This window comes from Argentina silus, assembly GCF_951799395.1.
Source record: "Argentina silus genome assembly, chromosome: 4".
In the NCBI taxonomy this organism is placed as follows: domain Eukaryota; kingdom Metazoa; phylum Chordata; class Actinopteri; order Argentiniformes; family Argentinidae; genus Argentina; species Argentina silus.
The window spans coordinates 6556693-6580244 of NC_139658.1; the positions used below are offsets into that span (position 1 = coordinate 6556693).

At 44.7% G+C, this 23552-nt stretch overlaps 1 protein-coding gene across 1 annotated transcript in view; it reads left to right on the forward strand.

Moving 5' to 3' along the window:
- uba7 (ubiquitin-like modifier activating enzyme 7) overlaps positions 1 to 23552 on the forward strand; it is a 39618-nt gene that overhangs the window by 9440 nt on the left and 6626 nt on the right. The window contains exons 17-21 of the mRNA XM_083669053.1: positions 2810 to 2884; positions 4149 to 4350; positions 4465 to 4556; positions 6064 to 6156; positions 6740 to 6931. Coding sequence (XP_083525179.1) covers positions 2810 to 2884; positions 4149 to 4350; positions 4465 to 4556; positions 6064 to 6156; positions 6740 to 6931 — 654 coding nt within the window. The remainder of the gene's footprint in view (positions 1 to 2809; positions 2885 to 4148; positions 4351 to 4464; positions 4557 to 6063; positions 6157 to 6739; positions 6932 to 23552) is intronic.

Sequence of the window (23552 nt, forward strand, 5' to 3'; positions counted from 1 at the left end):
AGATGGACTTTCCCAGTGTCTGTCGAGATCTCTACTCTGGTGTGACATGCAGAGAGAGTGACATCACGTCACATGCTGCTGTCACACCACAGGGACCACAAAAGGATCAGTATCAAACCCAAACATACCCACTGTGACCCTGGTCTGACAACTGGCCCTGTCTGGCCTGCTCAGATATCTCCCCTCCAAGATATGGGTCAATAAAGATACCCCTGACTGAGACTGATTTCATTCCACTCATATCCTGTTAAAGTCTTAGTGGAGGGAGGGTGGGTCTCTGGGAGAAATGCATTGCATTTTTGCTCTAAGTCCCCTGGGAGAAGCCTTTTGGTATTATACTCACTTTGCAGGAAAATGAGTCATGCTGAAACAATGGGCAGAGGCTCACGTGCTGTAACACTCCGTTTATGAGTTAAAGTTCTGTTAAACAGATTGGATACAGTACATCACGTGTAATAATGTTGTAATATTAAACCAGTGAGAAAATGCATTGGTGCAAGCTGAATGAGAGCAAGAGGTTTAGATATTAGATGTTTTGACATGTTGGTTGTTTTTGTCATTATTATTCTAGTTTTGGATCCTACCCTGATTTTTGCTTCGCCTGTCTCTCTCTCTGTCTGGGAAAGTTCAGATTGGCTGAGGTTTCGGTATCCTCCCAGAGAGTCAACTGAACCAAAGTGCTCTGGGGAGGTATGATAAGCCTGCTGACGTTTAACGTTCACAAACTGCCTATGAGTGAACTTATTACTGTCTTACTGGTAGACTCAACTGCTAGGGTGGAAGATAAAATCTAGTTTTTGGTTTGCTTGATTTTGAGATGGACATATGCACTTCCTCTGGTCACTTACTCAAAATCCCCCCAATAGTTGTCCTCCCAATGTACAGTATGTCTTCCAAGACATGAGCCGGTCCTCCGATTTCTGCCTCCACCAGCCTCCCCTGTCATACACTAACTGTAGCCTCCAGACATGTGATACTCAGAGTTAAGAGTATCATTATTATTGAGTCAGACAGTGATATTGAGCAAGCAGATGTAATCCTGTGAGACAGACTTTGTGTTGAAACACAACACAGTTGATTAATATGTGGTTACGTTGTCTGCTGTGAAGAAACAGGCTGTCTGTCTGTAGGCTTCCTGTGTGTAGAGCTGTGGGTCAGGGAGCACAGACATGGGTCAGAGGGTAAGATAGATCAGAGGCCTTGTATGAGAAGGCACAGATTATCATATAGTTGATTCCTACTGCACCTTCTCATAACCCAAAATACAGTATAAGGTTGTTTTATTTAATTGTTTGTAAACAAACTATCAATAGCTTTCAAAAACATTCATATCAATATCATGGACTGTTAGTCCTTGCATCATGTAATATTGATGACAATGTTCTGCATATGTGTACCCTGAAAGGAGCCCAAATTGAACAAGTCCCACATTATAAGTACCTGGGCATTTGGATAGATGAAAGTCTTTTTAAACACATGTTCTGATCAAGAGTTTGAGAGTTAAACTTATTTTTTGTTTGTACAGAAATAAGTCCTGCTTCACCTTTGATAATAAGACAAAGTCTTTGACTTCAAGAAGGGCTTATCATTGTTTTTTATTTGTATATAAAGCAGTTATTTAAAAACTCCAATTTTACCTCACATCCTTGCTTTTATGGCAAACATGCTCTCCAGAGTACCAAACCAGGTCCCGCGTTTCGTCTGAACTAGGTAAATTGGCCTTTGGTTTCTGTGCCTCGAGTACTGGGAACGGCATTCAAAAGGTACTCAAATTAGATTCTCTTGTGTCAATGGGTGCATTTTAGACCTTAATAAAGGATCTGTCGTCCAAGGAATGTACGTGTTTTACTGTAATTGATTATATTCTGTAAATTGTCATTGTAATTGTTTTTCATTTTGAATGTACTTTTGATTGTTCCATGTTTGTAAGCAGGGCTTAGAGACCTGGTCTCAGTGGGACACCCTGCCTAAATAAAGGTTTAATAATAATTAGAAAAATATTCTATGAATTTTAGTGGTCACATTTCCCCAGCCCCATCTCTCAACTTCACACTAAAAAGTGGCTGGCTATATGGTTAAAATTTAAAGATTGCATCTTTAAACCAACAGAAACTGTCCCTCTGCAGATGAAATGGTATTAAGAAACCCCTAAGCTAACAGAACCCTCTTTATGTTGGGTACTGTATAATGATTTAGATAGCCCTGAGCTGCTACAGAATGGCTCCCTTGGGGTTGGGTAGAAGGAGGGGGTGGGGGGGTTGTGTTACAGATCAAAGCCATGGGACCCCACTGTTCTTTTATCAGGGCAACAAATTGTGAGGTCAACAAACACACACACACCTGATAACAACATTAGTCTGGCTGGCAACCCAGGGAAAGTGTTTTACTAGACATTCATGGAATGTGATCCTCATGCATCTACCAATCATCACATGTAAGGGGGTACGGTAGTGTGCTTGCTCCATTCTTTGATTATTGATGATATATGATGATTATCATCTTGCTGTGAGTAAACTCACCCCATGGCTGTCTATGCATCTATGGTAATGTGTTTGATCTGTGATGAATTGGGTGTGGACAGTCACATGTAAGCCTCTCCTTGCTTTATATACCTTCATTGTACAGTATTTATGAATGAGTAAAGTGTGGAGAGTATTCAAGCATCATCTCTGCATGGAGACTCTCATGGAGTGTTTACATTTCTCCAGCCCCATCCCTCATCTGTTTACTAAAAAAAGTGGTGGGGTGACTGGTTTGTTGTTGTTTGGTTGGCCCTTTAAGGATGATTTCTTTCTCTGTCTCTCTCTAGTTGACGAGCTCTGACCTTCCATTCTGGTCTGGAGCTAAGAGGTGTCCACATCCACTAACCTTTGACCCCAACAACGTAAGTTTTACACTCATTTTTAACGAACTCCTCCTACCAAGGACTCTGTCATATTTAACTGTTATCCCCGTTCGCTCCTTGTATGGTCAACAGGAATGGTTGAAATGTCATTGTCTTGGCTGATAACTGCTCACTCACATCTATCTGGTCATATATTGGATTCTTATCTCCACTGTGAGAACCGTCTACCTGCTGCTTGAGACAAAGCAATGTGGATAACATCTGCCCCATCACTACCTTCACTCACACGTGCACTCACAAGCCCATACCCATCCACTCATATCACTCACTCACTCACTCACTCACTCCCTCACTCACATGCACAGCCACACAATGGAGCCATTGAGATGAAAAAAGGTGTGACTGAGGGGTTAGAATGGTCCTTTGAATGTGAAAGAGTGTGACGTCTCCACACCACCATTGCCCCCCCCCCCCCCAATCTGACACTGCCCTCTTATCATTTACTCTACTCTTTCCTTGACTGCTGTCCACTCCTCTCCTCTCCTCTCACTCCCTTTTCCTCACCTTTCCCATCGTCAACAATTCTTTCCTCTACTGATAACATTTCATCTCATCTCCTCCTCCCGTCTTTCCCCTAATTTCTTCTGCTTCTTCTCTCTCCATTCCTCTTCTCCTCATCACTCCTGGTATGAAGGGTTGTCACCTTTTCCCCAGGTCTGAGCCTGCAGCTCTGACAGATAATAGAAGAAGAACAAAGGCTTTTAGGAATGTAGCTTAAATTCTACTAACTCAATGACCACACTGCTTCTAGAGCAAATAACCTCAAATAACCTATTCATGGTATTTTAACTGCCATTTGATAACAGCTATAAATCAACTGAATCTTGGCCCTGTGCTACATACAATGAGATACACATTAGAATTCTACACAGAAAGAATCAAAGGGGTTTAGCCATTGATGGGGATTTTCAAAATATTTTAAATGTGGTTCTATTTTTACTTTGATGGTCTTTTTCCATTGGTCAGTCGATTGCTCACCTGGTGAGTGTTCAGACGGTATCACAAACAGCTTGGTCATGTGGTAGTCATTCCACGTACAACATCCTGTCAGATGTTAAGATTTTCCATAGCCTTTTCTCCCTGGGTGTGCCTGGCAGGAAATGACCACTTAACACACAACCTAATATGACAGTGAGTTTGTGGGATGTGTAATTATTTATTTTACCTCAGATCTGGTTTTGACTGTTAGGACCTGGAGGTGGAGGGTCATTAACAGTTTTTGTTATCGTGTCATCATGTGTAGACCACCCATATGGACTACGTGGTGGCAGCAGCTAACCTCTATGGGCAGATCCATGGGATTACAGGGACCAGAGACTGCTCTGCCATCAGGAGAGTTCTAGAGAAGGTCAACATACCTCCTTTCATCCCCAAGTCTTCTGTCAAGATCCACCTCACCGACAAGGAGATGGAGGAAGAGAAAGAGAGGAACCGTGGGGATGTAGGTGAGTACACTCAAATATCAAACCATCATCTGTCCGTCAATTCCCTCTGCCATTCTGCATGCCTATCTGTCTGCCTGTCTAATGTAACTCAATGTGTCTCTGTTGTTGCACCAGACAAAACCCGGCTTGAGGAGTTGACGAAGAAGCTGGCCTCTGTCCCTCGGAACAGCCCGGCCCTACAGATGCACCCCATTGACTTTGAGAAGGTAATAAGAGTGCACTGTTCTGAATACCTCCATGGCTCACACTGCATAATGTTTTGCGGGCCACAGACTGACTGGCGGCCGGCCCTAGGAGGGGGCAATGCTAAACTTTATGGGGGGCAACAACATGGCCGTTTCATCTTTGGGTCCTCAGTGACCCATGTCTGTACTGGTCCCAATAGGGCTTATGAAACAGGGCTGTCCTGTGTTTTGTGGCCTCCCTGTTGCAATTCCACACGGGGAGGATTTTGAAGAGCACACATCCTGTTAAAAACAGGGTTGAGAACAGTGGTGAATAGTGAGCAGTGTGACTAGGCCTGAGGAACGTCTCTCTTTGTATGTGTTTTGGCGGTATGTGGTCATTGAGGATCTCTGTCTGCAGTGCCCCCCCTCGCATGGTCTACCGCCATGTCACCCAGCTCTTTGAAGTGGCACACTCACGAAGCCCTGAGGGCAGCAGTTAATTCAATAACACTCTCATTGTCTTACACAGTCACTGTTATGCAGAGAAGCTTAAAGGAGCCTGGGCGTAAGTCTGTTGGAAATCTGCCACCTCTGGCAAAATTCAGTTTGAAGTTCCAAACAACAACATCCTCCCTTATAATAATATAACCACTAAAATGGACAGTGTCAGACATTAGTTGATGTGTTTCTGCATCCATGCACGATTTGAAGTGGCAGCCACCAGAGACAGAAAGGTGACAATCGGTGAGTCCACTCCCCTAGAACACCCCTGGCCAGTAACAACATGTTTGTATGCAACCCGAGAGTTGTCCCTAGAGTCTAGGGCCTAGACACTCCATTTTAGAAAGCAGTTTTTGGGACCAAAAAGCTTTCGTAAATGAAATATTTCTTTCAAGGGATCTCATTCCCTGATTGCTACCAATTAAACATAGTCATTACAAGCCTCTCTCTCCACCTCAGCAGGTTTAAATGCATGTAGGTGACTAGAAGGGTCGATGAGGTGAGTCAAGGACATATCAGATGACACCTTGGATTGGTGTGAGTCTCTTGAAAGTGCCATGTTCCCCTTCATCATCCTCCTCCTCACCTGCCCAGGTCATGCTGCGGATGCATGGAATGTGTGTGGGTGAATTCCACAGGCGTCGGGTTGCCAGCGTGGACTACCTCACAACCCCTCCAGCTGCCCCTGAGTGACTGTCGCCTCCTTAGCCTTTGTAGAGCCTCTGTAACAGAGGCATGACCTCATAGGCACTGTCGCTCACAGCGGAAATCTGATTTTCACTACATTGGAGAGGGGTGAATAAGTCATGTACTAGTGTGATTAAAGTGACACAGCAACAATGGCCACACAGCTCAAAGGAAACGACCAGAACATCACGTCATTAACAGACTTGCCTTTAATATGGCTGCAGACAGAGATGTGCAAAGTGGTCTGTCCCTAGAGTGATTTTCTTCTGATCTTATCCATCACTTCATGGATATGAATGGTGTGTTTGTGCTATGAATACATGTGATATACATTACAGATGATTAATTATCTTTCCAGGATGATGACAGTAATTTCCACATGGACTACATTGTTGCTGCCTCTAACCTGAGAGCAGAGAACTATGACATTCCTGCTGCTGATCGACACAAGGTATGAATTCACATTATTATCAGAATCAAAAATGGCACGGCATACACTAAGTACTCTCTCTCTCACACACACACACACACACACACACACACACACACACACACACACACACACACACACACACACACACACCCTCTTCCCTGTGGCTGTGTTTTCTATGGCTGTATTCACCTGCCCTAAAGCCACTGAGCGTTAAAAGAGAAAAGAGGCAGGGACAGCCCACTCACCTTTGTTCCTGAGGCAGAACTAATCACAGCACTTTACCTGCCTGTCCCCTGGGAGGTGTCACCTGAGCAGGCCAGGGCCCCGCACACAGACGCGCAGACAGGTGGGGTGGGGGTGGGGGTGGGGGTGGGGGTGTGGGGGTATGGCAGGAGGGACACTTCGGAGCCTTAATCATCATAGGTAATGCACTTTGATCTTGTTTCTAGATGACATCACCTTTACTCCCCACGTCTCTCCTCTTTTGTTCTTCTATATCTTTTTTGCAGACATACAGCCTTTAGTAGCATACATGAACATATAAACAGACACTTAAACACAGTCTCTCAAAACCCCTCTCTCTCCTCTCTCTCATTCCCAGAGTAAGCTCATTGCTGGGCGGATCATCCCGGCCATAGCCACGACCACGGCGGCAGTGGCAGGGCTGATGTGTGTGGAGCTGTACAAGCTGGTGCAGGGCCACAACAAGGTCACCTCCTATCGCTCGGCCTATATCAACCTGGCTGTCCAGTACTTTGTCCTGTCTCTGCCCTGCGAGCCCCAGAGCTTCAAGGTGAGTGACAGGGCCAACTCAATCATAAAGTAGGTAGTGTGAACCAGAGCCAAAGGCAGATAAAACCCAAATTGCATATGTTATTATTATAAACATGCTAATCAGCACATAAAAGGCACTTTGTATAATGTCAAAGACTCTCGCTGTATTTGCGACCGCTTTTTTAAGCATGGCTCAGTATGGGGCTAAATCCCTTCAGCCTGGCTTTCGTCACATCCTTCCTCTCTGAGGAGAGTTTCTACAGTGAGTGAGTGTAAAAGACCATAGCTAAACCGAGAATACATGGCACATAACCAAGATCTTAAGTCAGCTCAGACTAAGCCCAGGGGTTTAAGTGTCCAGGTAAGGCAGGAGGTAACTATATACCCACACCCACACAGACCCAGCCTGCAGCTGTGTTTGAACACTCCAATAGACCTCAATGCACAAAGGCACCCATGTTAAATAGCAAGAGAGAAAAAAGCTTGTCCTCTAAAGAGAGAGACCCCTTCAGCGTCCAATCTACAGTAGCGTTGAAGGTAATACCAGGCTTATTGAGTTATATGAAGCATTAGCCACACTCTAAAACCTGGAGGAAAAATGGGCGCCAGCCAATTAAGAAAGCTAAACAGATCTTCGACTCTAGTTATGGGTCATGAGTTTGGGAGCGTGCCTGGTGAGGTAATGCAACCGCCTCCCCCCACATGCCCGCCTGGCCCTCTAGCTCACCTCTGAAGGGGGTCTGACCCATGGACTGGCCTTGCCCTCCCACTGGGGCCCCGAACCCCCGACTGATCAGAGTCATAAGGGGTCAGAGAGTAGGGTAACTCTGCCCCATGCGACCTGAGGAAGTGGCGAGGTAAGGGGGAGGGGGGAGGGAGGGGGGATGCTGTGAAACAGTGCAGGTCTGGTTACAGCTATGGTTACAACCAGACATGCTGCAGCTGCAGGATGGTGGGGCATTGTGATGACAGGGGCAGCTGTGCCTCCCTACTCAGTGCTGAGGCTGCAGGCTGCAGGCTCTTTGCCTCACCAGGGTAGAACAGAACAGTATGGTACTGTACACTGTCCTCACTCAGACAAATTCAGGGCCTCTCTCGTTCTGGAGTGCTAAGACTTCTTTCAAACTGCAAGATGGCGATAACAATATGTAGGCCTATGTTTTGAACAGGGACAACAAGACAATGACTTTTCATCATGAATAATAATGAAATCCAGTTCTCTCTGGTTATTTTCCCCCTGTTCATTCTGTCTTTCCTCTAACACTTCTCCATTTCTCTTGCCCAGACATTCCAAACCTGGTCCAAAACAGCATGGAAACGTTGAATCACATACTCAGCGACTGTTAGTAGTCATTAAGAGGGAACACTATCCAGAACGTGAGGATTTATAATGGAGTACTGAGATCTCCTGGCCGTTTCTTAGGGGAAGGGGGTGGACACACAACATTTTCCAGACCCCAGGTCTCTTTTTGTGGCCTCGGCATTTCATATCAGCCTCTTAATAGTGAATCATATATTCCTGTCTCAATGTAGAGGAAAGCATCAAAACCTCAGCCAACAACAGTCACAGGGATGTAGCTGTGCTAGTGAATTGCTGGCACTCTCCTTGTGGGTGTTTGGGATAAGAGGAGCCAGGGGGAGACAGGAGGTCTCCAGATGGGGAGAGCACAGAGCTGGGCCTGGATGAGCTCTGGAGGCTCAGAGAGCTGGGTCTGGGTGGGAGGTGAGGAGGTGATAATGACAAGCAGATTGGTGTGAGATGAGCTGACTTATTTACAGATCTGCTCTTCTCTCTTCATGTCGGCTGTGAAGAGTATGTTATACACACTGAGAGACGCACATCCACGTTGTAGTGGATACATCACACTGGCCCTGTCGTGTGCAGGAGACACTTTGATGGAGCTCTCAGGGTAAAAGGTGGTCTGTCAACTGTCTGCACCAGTGGCTTATGTCCGCTCTGCATTCTAGAAACACAGATGGTAAGAGATGTGGTCTGGTTCTCAGACAGGCTCTCCCAATGCTACCCATCCCCCACCCCTCACCCCATACACCCAAATGGTCCAGCCTGCATGGGCCTCTGTCTGGAGACAAACTGAAGAGAGCAAATGTCATCTCATTTCCTCAAACCCAGATGGATTGTTCACCAAATGTTTATAGAGGACTTACAAACTTGTAGTTAAAGACATTAGAATTTGACCATGGGTTTTGCATGGGTTGAGTATGGGTTTTGTTGGTGTATGTTGTTGTTAATGTGTGTGTGTTGATGTTTAGGCCTATGTAATGGTTGGTTCCTATTTTCTTCTACAAAATGTATTTAATTAAGCTACTTAATTAACAGTATTTTTTACAGTCCATTATATAGAAACACAGATATAGATCATGGCTGAAAAGATTGTGTCAGAGGTCAGGGGTCAGAGTTGTTGTCGTGGGGGACGTGTGCGTGCATCTCTGCTTGTGCTCCTGAGTCCTGAGATTAGCCTGGGTCCCATGTGTGTCCTGTGTGTTTTAATGGAAGGTCCAGAGGAACCTCAACTTCCTGTGTGTTTGTTGATACATCACATGCTCTGCTCCCTTTAGTCAAGAAGATCACAACATCAACACTTACTGCACCTCACACCAGTCGGCCAACACCTTCCAATGGTTATTGATTTAGTGGCTCGATACTTCAGTGTTAGTGATGAAGTGTTAGATAGCCTTCACTAATAGCCTTTCCCTTCCTGTCTTCTCTATTAATGGCAAAGCCCTGGTAATGCCTGTTCATCTCTGCTCTCAGTCTCCTGCATGTTCTAGAGGTGTCCAGCAGCTCCAGTTGCCTGTTGGAGGTGGGGGGTGGGCAGAGCCCATCTGGAAAGGCCTGTCCTGGGGTTGGGTTACCTCTGCTCACCTTGGCAGCCTTTGTGTATGTGGTGGAGGTGTGTGTGTGTGTGTGTGTGTGTGTGTGTGTGTGTGTGTGTGTGTGTGTGTGTGTGTGTGTGTGCACGCACATGTGTGGTGGACAAGCTGTCAGGCCAGATGGAGGGATGACATGAATGAGAAATAAGAGGGGGAGTGGTTGGAGGAGCCTGTCTGTGACCTGTGAGTCAACAGCACAATGGTGAGGTGCTGTAGAACTGGAAAAGAGAAGGTAAAATAGTTGCAGCAGCTTGGATATTTATGGCTGGGAATAGGAATTAAGAAAGAATAATACCATGTCATTAACATAACATGTTGATGTTTTTCATATGTATGTATACACTATTGCAGCAGCAGCATAGTGCACAATATGTTGTGTAGTGTACCTCCTCTGACAATATTAATGTCATAAACATATTGATAAGTATTTAGTCTCAGCCACAGAGTTACAGCTGGGGTATCTGCTTTAGCAATTTCTGCATAAAGCTACTTCATCATTTTTATCTCCATTTTTTCTTGCCAGACTAAATATCCTTGAGGATTAGAGGAGATTTTATTAGGCTGTGTTTGAAGCGAGTGCCTGTGTGCAGCTGTTAAACCTCACTTGTGTTCTGACATGAAGTATCAAGGGCTCTCACAGCTGCAATGGTACAGTACACTCCTCTCATGAGATCAGCCTTGGCTTTTTATATCAAATGAGTTAGTAAGTCCTACAGTATGTCAAAGCAGCATTGACTAGCGGGTAACCTCCATTGCTAAGTGCCATCAGAAGGGCACGGTGGAGGAGAGGGCTCTGGTGTGGCCCTGCATGTCCCTATAAGCAGGAGAGGGAGAGTAAACAGTGGAGATAAGGTCAGATTTAGCTAAGAGACGGCCAGCTCCGTAGAAATTCAATCATGACCATTTTTGGCCATGGAGTGCTAGACTTTGATTGCAAACATAAAGGTGATTTAATCTAAATGTGTTTGTTTTGAATACATCCCCAGTGCCTCTGGAGTGACTTATCCCTCTGCAGCAAGAAGTATGCAGGTTGTAATAAGAGCAAAGGACTTAAAGCATTTCCTCTTTACTGTGAAGGAAATACAGTAGGGCTTAGCTGGCTGACTTTAGGAACTATAACTGTACTCTGATGATAACAAAGGAGTCAACACATCTCTGCGCTTTTCCCCACTGTCTCCAGCATCCCCAGGGACTGTTAAACAGCTGTTTCCCAAAGTAGGAAGCCCCCCCTGCTTTTTTCCCGACTGTTGTTATCTTATATAGAGGCACAGAAAATGTAAACAAACGGGATGCAGGCCTCGTCAGCTCAACAGAGAGAATCTGAGTATCGTTTTCCACTGTGTGTTTACATTCTTTTCTGGGCAAGGGTCATACAAAGAATAATAACTCTAGAGAGCACAGAAACATAACTCTTAACACTGATGATAATCTCTGAAATTACATGTGGAAATGCAATACAACTCCTCACATGTCATTATTTTTCTCTCCCATTTCTGTAGTTGCTACTGTACCAGTGAATTGTAAAGGGAGTGTTAAAACTTTACAATGAGATTAAGTCTGTTCAGTATGCCTCTTTAGTACAGTGGTGGTCACATTCTTGCACAGTGGAGTCATTTGATATCCCATTATGACCTAGAGGGGAAATTTGGCTCTTAAATGTGATCGTCTGAGGTAGAGACATACCCCTCAAGTGCACGTCATATCAACGTTTTGTTTTTCCAGCCAAGCTCCTTCCCCATGCTGCCATATCGAGGCATATCCACAAGTCCACCAGGACTATAACATTACGCATGTGCAACTGGTTTTGTTATCAGGGCTATCTCTGCCCTCCGTGTTGATCGGGGTGTGGGTGACAAGGAGTGGGCCCCTAATGATGCCCCTGGGTGCTGTTTGCTGTAAGGAGAGCCACTGGCCCTTAAACTGGAGAAGGCACGCCGAGCAGAAATGTGACCCTGGGCTGGGGCTGATGACTGGGGACTGAGGAGTGAGGAGTCCAGCCAGGCGTTCAACCGTTCAGTCTAGCCGCCTGACTGCATGGGCTGCTCTGCTCTGCTCTGCTCTGCTCTGCTGTGCTGGTGTAAGCTTTGTAGGAGAGGGCTTTAATAGTCTGCACTGCTGCCTGCTGTGGACAGCCCCCTTCCTGCCTCTTCATCACCCACCCTCCTCCCCCCTTCCTCTCTCCCCTCTTCCCCACACATCCTCTGCAGCCCCTGTCCTAGCAGCTTGCCCCTCCTCATTCCTCCCCCCTGTGCCTCTCTTGCCCCACCTTGCCCTCTCTTTCCTAATTGAATTAGCAGTGTTGGGAGGCAGCCTCCTAGGCCCAGGGAAGCTGTATGCTCCAAGGTCCAGCACTCACACTGCTGCTTTGTTATGCCTGCAGAAATGACAGCTATTTCCTGTTTTCACAGGAAGCACTGTATTGAAACCAGATTTCCCAGTGCATTTCTGTGATCTGGCTGAGTTGTTTAATCACTCCCAGCCTCACCCAGAGAGCAGCAGGAGCAGAGAGATGAGGCTCTGAGGATCATCTGCCCAGCCTCTCCCTGCAACACTCCTTCATTCACTGCTCAGTGTGGAACTCACACTCTTTACTCTCTATTCGCTATCTCTTTTTCTCTCTCTCTCTCTCTCTCTCTCTCTCTCTCTCTCTCTCTCTCCCTCTCTCTCTCTCTCTCTCTCTCTCTCTCTCCCTCTCTCTCTCTCTCTCTCTCTCTCTCTCTCTCCCTCTCTCTCTCTCTCTCTCTCTCTCCCTCTCTCTCTCCCTCTCTCTCTCCCTCTCTGCCTGCCATTACATCCTGTATGAAGTGAGAAATCAGAGAGACAAATATATTCACACTTCAGTTAAGGACTCACTGTATGCAAGGTGCTCTGTACTGTATGTTTACGTGTGGAGAGAAGAATGTTAAATGCCACCTGAGTCGTGAGAAGGGACACTTCTGAAATTGCAGGGCACACATCTGCCACAGAAATCACAGAGGCAGACTGAAAAGGAGAGACATAAAGAGAGCGAGGCGGAGATTTACCTCAGCATGTGGTCGGTTTGTGTTTCGGCCTCCCTGCACGGTGCCAGTAAGCAGCCCAGGGTACATATGATCTGAGGCCTCCAGTCCTCCTTAGGGAGACTCGGCGTGTAGCCACATTGTGGAGGTGTAACTCAAGACTGAGGCATGAATAGCAGTCACAGAATAATGAGTAATCTCTGATGAACACAGATGGCTTGTGCCTTCTGTTGTTCCTCTTTCTTTCTTGAGTTATTGGTGCTAGTGTATGTTATATTATAATTTTACTCATCCACTACCCATAGATGTTTAGTAGTTTAGATGTTTTAGATGTTTAACACTACCCGTGTTTTACCCTGTCGTAGACTCACCTTACTCCCATTTCATCTCATCTCTTCTATGACATAGAGTGTCACTTGGGCCTACTTGAGCCTACTACAAAGCTTGTGTCTTCACCTAGCCAAGAGTGGCTGTCTAACCTGGTTCAGGTGAGGGTTTCTTACATCTTATATCAGTGCCCCCTCTGGGATTAATAAAGTTGTATTGTATTGAATTGAATACAGGCCACAGCAGCTAGGAGATTACCAGTAAATACAGGCTGCTCCTCCAAAGGACTGCATATGGTCTACAGCTCTGTTCCATATGTTTAATAACTCTGCGTCTCCAATTAGTTTAGCCAGGAACATATGACTCCAACCTATAAACCCAGCATGCATTCAGCCAAATCAGCTAAATCAGCTAAATCAGCCAGCCAGGAGGGTTTTGAATGTATTTTGACGGCCTCTCGCAGATATGTATCTCCACATCATCTTCAGTCCACAATTCTCCAAACAGGATGGACAGATTTGAGCCCTTAAGCATGTGTGCCGTCAAGGTCTTGGAAGAGAGAGAGAGAGAGAGAGAGAGAGAGCGCAAGCGATGATCACAGGCTAATACTTTTTCTTTGTGGGATTAACTCTTGATGTTTCCCCATCAAAGAGGCCCTGCTGTCCTGGCACACACCCAAATCTCTCCATACACATGTTACACCCTTACCATACTCCATCTGAAAACTGACTGTGCTTCCCATGTGTTCCCTCTGGCGTAGTGGAGCCCCCTTTTCCACTGGCTTGCTGATGGTGGGTTTTCAGCCGACCATCATCTTCAAAAAGACCACAGATGGAACTATTTTTACAACCTGGGCTAATGAACGTGAGAGCCCGCTTTACATTGAGTCACCTCAAACTTCGAGACAGCAGAGTTTTCCCACAATTCCCCTGTGTGTGTGTGTGTGTGTGTGTGTGTGTGTGTGTGTGTGTGTGTGTGTGTGTGTGTGTGTGTGTGTGTGTGTGTGTGTGTGTGTGTGTGTGTGTGTGTGCATGTTCAATTCTCCCAGGATGATTTTAGTGACCTACTGATTTTTATATTAGGCTTCCTAAATGGACACATGCTATATTCTGTAGCGGACATTATGGAGGAGCTCTACTTAGTGATGGAACCATTTACATTCTGTGGTATCTCTCCATGTTGCCCTTTCCGTTCTCCATAGGGAAAGTGAGTGTTTTGATCTAAGTGATCAAAAGCATGAGCACTAATGTATATACGTGTTGATTTTATATAGCCATTGTCTATTGGCATGGTGTAGTCCTATAACAGACTGATGGTGTCAGAATATGCACCATTTGAGAGATTTGAGTGGAATGTTACATAAATTGGACAAACAGATGTAAATAATTATCTCATTAAGATGGTTTTCATGCAAACCTATCCTCGAGGAATGTTAGTAAGACCTCTCAAAACCACAGCATCTTTAACAGGCTGATGTGTTCTTTCCAATTTCACTCAGTGGAAGCAAGACCAGTTGGTATTGGCAGAAATTCATATAAACATATCCCTGAGGTATTTGAGCTAGGCTTTACAAAACCTATCATCTAATAAGGAGATGCTCTGTCCTCAGTGGAAGGTCATATAAGTAAAACTTTATTGGTATTTATTTAAGAGTTATTTGTAAAAAAAACAACTAAAAAAACTAAAGTCCCTTTAATTAGACAGAGGGATGCTGTGTGTTTTTCAGTTTTTTTCATGTTTCCCCTTTCTTCCTACCAAACACTCCCTGTGGGTGGTAGTCACATACGACAACAGTCACACATGTTTATTATGATTCTGACCATGAGTCTCACTACCATATCTGTGGAAACAAACTTTTTTTTTTTACCTGCTTTCCACAGTGCCTGACTGACCTCTTCTTTACTTAGTATTTGTTTTATTTTCCTGAACCTTATGGCTCTTTTATCTCAGCCTGGAACATCTACTGTATGTTTCCCTCTCTCCCTTGTCCCTTTCTCCTTCTCTCTCTCTCCTGTCTTTCTCTCTCTTCCTCCCTCCCTCTCCCTGGTCCTCCCCTCTTGTGTGTTGAGGTGAAGAGGGAGAGACATATGGGAGTTATTAGCCTAGACTTCAGCTCTCTGTCTCTGTGACTTTGCCCCCTGTCTTCTCTTTCACATGGAGGTGTCAGGGGTTGGAGAGGGGAGGCAGGCCAGACTAGTGCCCAGGGCAGACCTCTCATTAGTGGGGGGTAATTACTAGCTTATCTGCTGCTCCTGCAGCTCCTGGTAGTTCTGCTGCTACTGATGTTATGATTTATCTGATGCAATACACAGACTCTGTCTCTCTCTCTCTCTCACATGCACATACACGTACACAGACACACACAGACACACACACAACACTCATACACATGCGCATACACACACACACACACACACACACACACACACACACACACACACACACACACACACACACACACACACACACACACACACAGTCACACAGGCAAGACTCACTGTATGTGGCAGGTGGTCAGAGGCCCCATGAAGCTTCCAGATGAGACTGATTACTCACACTCAGACCTCCCCTACTTTAGAATGACGGTAGACAAGCCTGGAGGACATAAGACATGGGCTGAAAAGCAGAATCACTCTGTTTTGGGCAGTTCAAGATGAGTGTGTGTGCGTGTTTGCATGTGCACCCACACTAATTACTCCAAAGGTTATGCATGCATATTAAAGAACCTAAAGTGGGAACACGTCCAGTTTTGTAATGGAAAATAGAAATTAGTTGAACATTTATAGCTCAATTGGAGAGTCCTGTGGAGGTCTACAGGTTGTGGTTTCAGATGGTATTTACTGCTCCTAATGAGAACTGCTCATGTGTTTATGCTGAGAGAATGAATAAACTCTCCTATGAAATGACATAGTGTAAATGACCTGTCTTAAAAGTATTTCTCGAGTGAATTAAAAGCTGCGACTGTAATAACATATGATGCATTTTCTCAACATTTAAAACCACAGCAGGCCTGCAGCAAGAAAGTAACAAATGTCTAAGTAGGTAAATAAATGATATAAAAAGTGTTCTGGTAAGAAGCCTGAAACATGACATGGTTCCCTCTGGAACAAATTGGATGTAATGCCGTCCAATCTGAAGTATCCTCGGTATGTCATGGCCTACTTTTCCCTTAGTTTCCTGATAAACACCACTCAATGTTACCAGGTGCTCTCGGTGTGTGTGTGTGTGTGTGTGTGTGTGTGTGTGTGTGTGTGTGTGTGTGTGTGTGTGTGTGAAATGTGTCAGCAACACAATAATGCTCCACAAACACATGCAGACACACGTTAACAGTACTGTGACACTCCCTTTTGCACTGTAACATCACTCTGTCCAACTGAATGGAATTTGCAAAGGTTGCCTGCAGGATATGGTTTCTGAGGCAGGCCACGATTTATGCTTCTGGCAGAGTAGCCTTGTTGACTGCTGACAATGAAATATGTGCGCGCACACACACACACACACACACACACACACACACACACACACACACACACACAATCCTGCAATGTTATACACTCAAATGCTATCACACCCTTGTATGATAACCTAGAAGTAACCTAGAAACTCATTTGGTTGGCTTAGATGTCAACCAGAATTCCTGACTGGCTGATAAACAGATGTTTTTGAGTGGTGTGTGTGTGTGTGTGTGTGTGTGTGTGTGTGTGTGTGTGTGTGTGTGTACGTGTGTGTGTGTGTGTGTGTGTGTGTGTGTGTGTGTGTGTGTGTGTACGTGTGTACGTGTGAAAGAGTGTGTGTGTGTGTCTTGGCTAACCCCAGATAAACAGAGGGACATCACATAATGAGCATGCTGCTTGGTTGAGCCACATGTGTTGCTGGTCAGCAGTGCTGAGGGCCAGATAAGAAGAAGGGCTGTTGTCCAGACACAGGCCCAGAGGCACGGGAGGACTGTGGATGTTGAGACATACTTTGGGAAACGTCTCTACTGGCAGAGAGTCCTTCTAATTCCCATTACATCTATGATGGAATAAATTACAAAATTAAGAAGTATTGTTGTTTCCCAAATTAGAGGCACGTTTATCAAATTTGACAAGGGTTATGGTCTTCCATTAACATTCACGTTAGACCACTCAGAACCTTATTCTATCAGCTTTACTCTTTTGCTCTCAACATTACAGTTAATAGATTTTATAGTTTTATATAATGCATTAAGCCTTGTTTTTTTCCTGAAATGGACACACAGACAGTGAATGACCTGTGATACAGTTATCACCGGTCTGTTTGAAGGCTTGCACAGGTATGTGAATGGAATGTGACCGTGCCTGCGGAGTGCGGAAATGTTCAGGTTTGACATCATTCACTGCGTCCTCTGGTCAATGGCTATGAGCTGTTGGAACATTATTTAGTATCAGTCTACTCTGTAACGGTCAGGGAAGTACCGCTATCTATGAATCATAGGGCATGCACTTGCCTGTCAACCAGTCAGCGTCATAAACTAGAAAGAAGGAACTCATTTAGATCAAAGAGGAAGGGTTGCAAATAGAAAGGCCAAAGTGTTTGTTTTTGAGGATCAGATAACAATAGAGACAATAGGTTTTGTTTGTATGCAGTATGTTATTTTGTTTTTGGTGCTGAGTGTTTTGTGATTTTTATGCCCTTTAAATAAATATTGTCAGTGTGTGCTTATTACGGTGTAATTGACACTGAGCGTTAAGGTAAAAACCGTGTCCAAAACCTCTTCTGTAACGTAAGAGAAAGCCCCAGTATTACAGTAGGAAAAGCCCTTACTGTCTGAGCCAGCAGAATAACACATGGAACGGTATGGAGAACCAGAGGTGACTCAACACAGGGGTGGCGGCTGCTGTTTCCCCTCAAACGGGTGGTAGGGGTGATGGTTGTGGTTGGTTTGACCCCCCACGCAGTCTTCACTGACCCATGGCACCCTGTGGAGAGACGTGGGAGGCAGGCGCCCCCTCACAGGTCAGAGCTTTGCTCCCAACTCACTTCCTGTGCAGAGTCACACCAAGTCCCACTGGATACCCTAATTTCCTGTATGGTCTGGTTTTCTACTGGGGAACGGTTAGTGGTATAGGCTGTGACATGTGTGCTCTGACATGTGTGACAGATGCAAAATCAGCATAAACTAGCCTTGTTATGCCTAATTTGCTTCATTTTATGTTTGTTAAAACCATGTATGTTTTATGCTGTGTACCCATCTGCCTCTTTCTATTTCTCACTCTCGCTCTCTCTCTCTCTTTCTTCATCTCTCATTCTCTCTGCCTCTCCTCTATGTCCTCTGGGCCCTGCCTCTAGTTCCACACCCTGCCTTGTGGTTACACGGTTAGGGTTATTACTGCCCCTATGAAGTGGCGGCCTGTGCAGTCGGACACGGGTGATTACTGCACATTCACAGTTTCACTAACCCCGCTACAAGGACTCCTGGGTATTTATCCCAACACAGTGATATCCGACCTTGTCATTCTCTCCTAATTGCAGTCATTTGGGTGTATCATTGCTCATGCTTTTCCTAACATGAGCACTCATCCCTCTGGTGTTCTGGAGAGTTGAAGGCAGGGGCTAAGGGTTCACCCTAAGACTGAGCAGTTCTTAGTGGACAGTTGTCTGATTTATGGGCCACTCCACTGTTCTCCTTCACCTGAGAGACTCAAGCACTGACACATGTCATGTTGGCAGTGGGTCTCCAGGGCCACATATATGTCTGTAGCAGGGGAGGCTGGTGGAGGTAGAAGTCGGAGGACGGGCTCATTGTAATGCATGGAATGGAATGAGGAATGGTATCAAACACACATAGGAAATGAGCCCATCCATTTCTACCTCCACCAGCCTTCCCTGCTGGTGGAGGTAGAAATTGGAGAATGGGCTCATTGTGTGTGTGTTTGATACCATTCCTTATTCCATTCCATGCATTACAATGAGCCCGTCCTCCGATTTCTACCTCCACCAGACTCCACTGGTCTGTAGCTGCATGACAACTGTAGTATTGAAGTATTCAATAAAGTATTGACTGTTGTATTGAACGTCAGATAGGCTTAATGATCTGGCTTTGGTAGCATCACATGAACGGGTAACATCATCCTATTATGTATTACATGTCGAAAGGACGTGACCTCCTTTGCTAATTGGATTGGTCAATATAACAGCCTGGAATGAGATATGCAACTACATCCATCATAAGAAATATCTTTTAAAGCTCCTTAATGCTGTTCATTAATATGATGATACATACTCAACAGGCAACAAACTATTATTTATAAAATCCAAAACCTAGAAGTGTGTCCTGTGTTATTAAGTTATTCTCAATGCAACTGTTAACACACTTGTTTACTGCAATTTACAGGAACATCCAATCAGATTGCATCCCAGAACTTGAAAGTGAAAAGCAGGGATTATCCTCCTTTCTATGAGTATTATCCCAACCAAGGGTTTCTGGCCTGCAGGCTAGGTGTATTACTGTAGGTACAGTACAAAGCATTATGATTCATGTGTTCATGTATTCATGAACAGTTGGTCAGATCCAGATTTCTGAGCACATCTACAGGACCCAACCTGTCAGTTGGGGAGGATCCAGATTGCAGAATCGACCCAATAAATAATTAGCATCGGTGCAAGAGTGTGCAGCTCTCTTTCTTTCTTTCTTTCTTTCTTTTGAGGATCCAGAATGCACCATTTGTTAAGGAACAGATTTTATTGACTCGGTCCTTCTGCCTGAGGTCATTTCAGTCAGGTGGGGTGCTCCTATCTGCTTATTTGAAAGACAATCACCGGAGCTTCTGTTTGCTCTTTTACACGTCAATGGGGGCCTTTGAAATGTCTGTGCTGCTTTAAGCCGGTGTGTCAAACTCTGCACTCCCCTGAGGGATTCCTCTATGCTGCCCTGACACCACTGCCCCTTTTGTTCCTCTCCTCTCCTGGATTAGTGCATTTGCATTGATACAATTAGTGTCAGCTGTTTTTGCTGAGTATTTGAGGGATCATATTAGGCATTCGTCTTGGTCACATAATGTTTGACCTTCATATCATTCATTTCATATCAGGTATTGATAGGTTGATGGGATGGAGTGAAGTGGGTGGAGGAGGTGAAGTGGATGAAGAGTGTGGGGTTTGAGATGATCAATACTCACATCATGTTGCAGATGACATCCCCAATAATACAATCTATAACCCATGAACCCCTTCGACCTCTAGATTTACCATAAGAACATAAGTTTACAGTCAGTAAGAGTACTTGACAGGGGTTCCATTGTGGGGACATACAGCAGTATTTGATGTAATCTTTATTTAAAAAACAACATGCACAAACAACAAACTTTGGGGAATACCGGTATGTCAAATAGAAGCCCATGGTTTCCATGTGAAGTTGACAGTGCTTCATGAACAGTTTAACAGACAACAGGGTAGTTTGCAGAAGCTGCATAATAAGGTGTGTACAGAGCGTCTCCCATGTTAAGGCGTCATCCATATGGCTCTCCATGGAACTCCAGGTGACCCAGACTCATCACATGGGTGATAATCCCTCCAACAACTCCTTCATTGACAGACTGTGCCAAGCCCACACCCACATGTGCACACATACACGGCCATATATTCACTATTTTTCTCTCGCACGCACGCACACACACACACACACACACACACACACCACCATTACAATTGAAGGACTCTCTGTGACACTATGGTGACCTGGCTGGTGCCCTTCATAGGGCCTTGGGCAGTTATTGATATTCAGAGATATTGGCTGCGCCACAGGCATGTGTTGCATCTGCAGAGCTGCCCTGTGCGTGGTGACTGTATGGCGTAAGGAAGACGTCAGTGGAGAGTTTTTAATACTGTCATGATGCCGTCAGCAGGGAGAAGAGGAAATGGATTGTTCACCTATTTTGCTGCTTTCACTGCTTTTGTCAGTTGAGAAACAGGTGAGCCTAGAGCAAGGTATTTACTGAAATACCTTTCTCTAGGCTGTGCTGTGAAGATATTTCTTTGCATTCAATGATATCAAGTTTTATGAATATGATGGAATCTGGGTCAGAGACATGTGAAATGTACACAGGGCATGTGATAGTACCAGTAGTACCAGTAATTCATGCATAATCACCTTTCAGTTGCTTGCATTTAATCTCAGAAAGGCCACGGGGAAGCAGATGTTTAATCTTAATTTAAATTAATTATAATTGTACAGTATATTTCTGTGGAGACTGTTGCCAACGTTTTATCTCTCAATGAAAGTCACAACAAACAGTATTAAAACCTAGTTAAAGAGACATTTAATGTCAAGCATTTCACCTCATTGAGTCTTCTGCCAGGCCTTTGTAGAACATGTTTCCCTCTGATGAAGAAGATGAAATAAGAGGAAAGACTACAAAAAGAAAGAGATGTGAACAATTATTAGAGAGGAATTAAGAATGAAGCAATCTGAAAGATCACACAGAACCATCTGTCTTCCCTAAAGCTCACTTTGAAAATGTTCAAAGAAAGAACTAAGGCAGACTTAAAATAAAAAAAGATCAGCCGCAGTCTCAAGCCACCATGGGTTATAAAAATTATTCCATTGTTGAGATTTTGCCAAGGCTCTGTTGCTGTGGCTGCAGTGTGAAATTGCCATTTATTGTGGCGTGCTGCCGGAAGGAGGGCTTATCAAGGTTAGTCCCCTGAACCAGCTTCCTGTCTGTGAGAATGGACTATTGTGTGAAAGGTCAGATAGCCTTACATCATGATTACAGTTGGTCCAGAGCTAACGATGTTGAGGTCTTTACAAAATGGCTGACACGATTGTGCTTTTTCACAGCCAGTCAGACTCAGGTCCATTCCCTTATCTGGTTCCCTTATCAGTCCAGGCCTTGGGTTCACTGGACTCAATGGCAGAACTTCTCTTGACTTCCCTGCACTCCCCCGGCTCTGTGGACTTCCTGTGTGTGTGTGTTTATTTAACATTTATATCTGCAGTCAGGGGCTGCTATTTTTGGGCTCAGCCTATCATTGGCTCTGTTATCTCTCATAGGAGTGTGTGCTGTTCATTAGGCTATATGTCCGGTCGCCTAATGAATGGTTCTGGAATTTTCCTGTGTTAATGTCTGCTTCATCCTGAATGTAGAGTGGTGGCTGTAGTGGGTTTGAATCAAGGTCTGGGAAATTGCGTGTGTCCTGTGTTGTGGATTACATTGATTACTAGATCACATCTACATGCTTGTATGGTGATGCTATTTAATATGAACATAATGTCAAGGTGTCTTTTGAAAACCATTAGTGATTTCCTGGTGAAGGACCTTTTTTCCTGGAAGCCACACAACTTGAGGCTGATTTCCTCAGGAAGTGCTGTGGATACCCACCCTGCTTCCTGCCTGAGTGGAGGCACCTCTTAAAGGAGCCTAACAGGGACATCCTGACAGATAGGAGGAGCTGCTACAATCTGAGAGGAACATTAGTGCCTGTGAATGGCAGCCTAGCTTTGGAGGGGGGCACATTTCTCATCATGTCCAACTCTTGCAGCATTGGACACTTATGGATGTATTTATTTACTCTTTATTTTATACAGGGGAAAGCGCCTTGAGACCAGGGTCTCTTTTTCCCTTTGTGCTCTGATCTATCTATCTATCTATCTATCTATCTATCTATCTATCTATCTGTCTATCTGTCTATCTGTCTATCTGTCTGTCTGTCTGTCTGTCTGTCTGTCTGTCTATATATATAATCTCAACACATCACTATTTACATTCCATTCCATGGACAATACATTTACATACAGTAAATTAATAGAGGAATGCACAGAAAAGCCTATAATGCCTTGTGGCTTATAAAAGAAAACATGAGGAATAATTGTTATTCCTTCACACGTGTGCATACACACATTCTTAAAGTGCATGCTCTGGTAAGCCCAATGCAAAGACATGATTGATTGAGTTGAGATGTTGTAATGCAGGCTGTGATATGTGGATAGCAGAGGAGAATTGTGGCTGTCCTTCATACATACAGAGGCCCGCATTAAAACCTACCCGTGCTCATAATAGTGACTGTACTCCACTTCTGCCCCATACTAAAGCTGAGAGTTCTGTCTGTCTGTCTCTCTCTCCTATAATATAGAAACCATTTAGTTGTGGAGAAGAAAGAGTTTCCATTGGTAACATTAATGAGTCAGTATATGGCCATATTGGGAGGATGGTTAGGAGGAGTGAAACCCCTCTCTCTCTCTCTCTCTCTCTTTCCTCATAATGTTAACGATGTCTCAGCTCACCAGCTGACCCAGTTCGAAACAGCCCTCCACTGACCCTGCCTCAAAGCAGACCTTTGGAGCAGGATAAACTCCAGTGAGGCATTGTTTGACATTAACAGCACTCTCTTGTCCTCCATTGGTCCTTTGTTTATTCTGTAGATCCACACTCTTTGTTTTATATTGCAGACAGAAGACCTTAT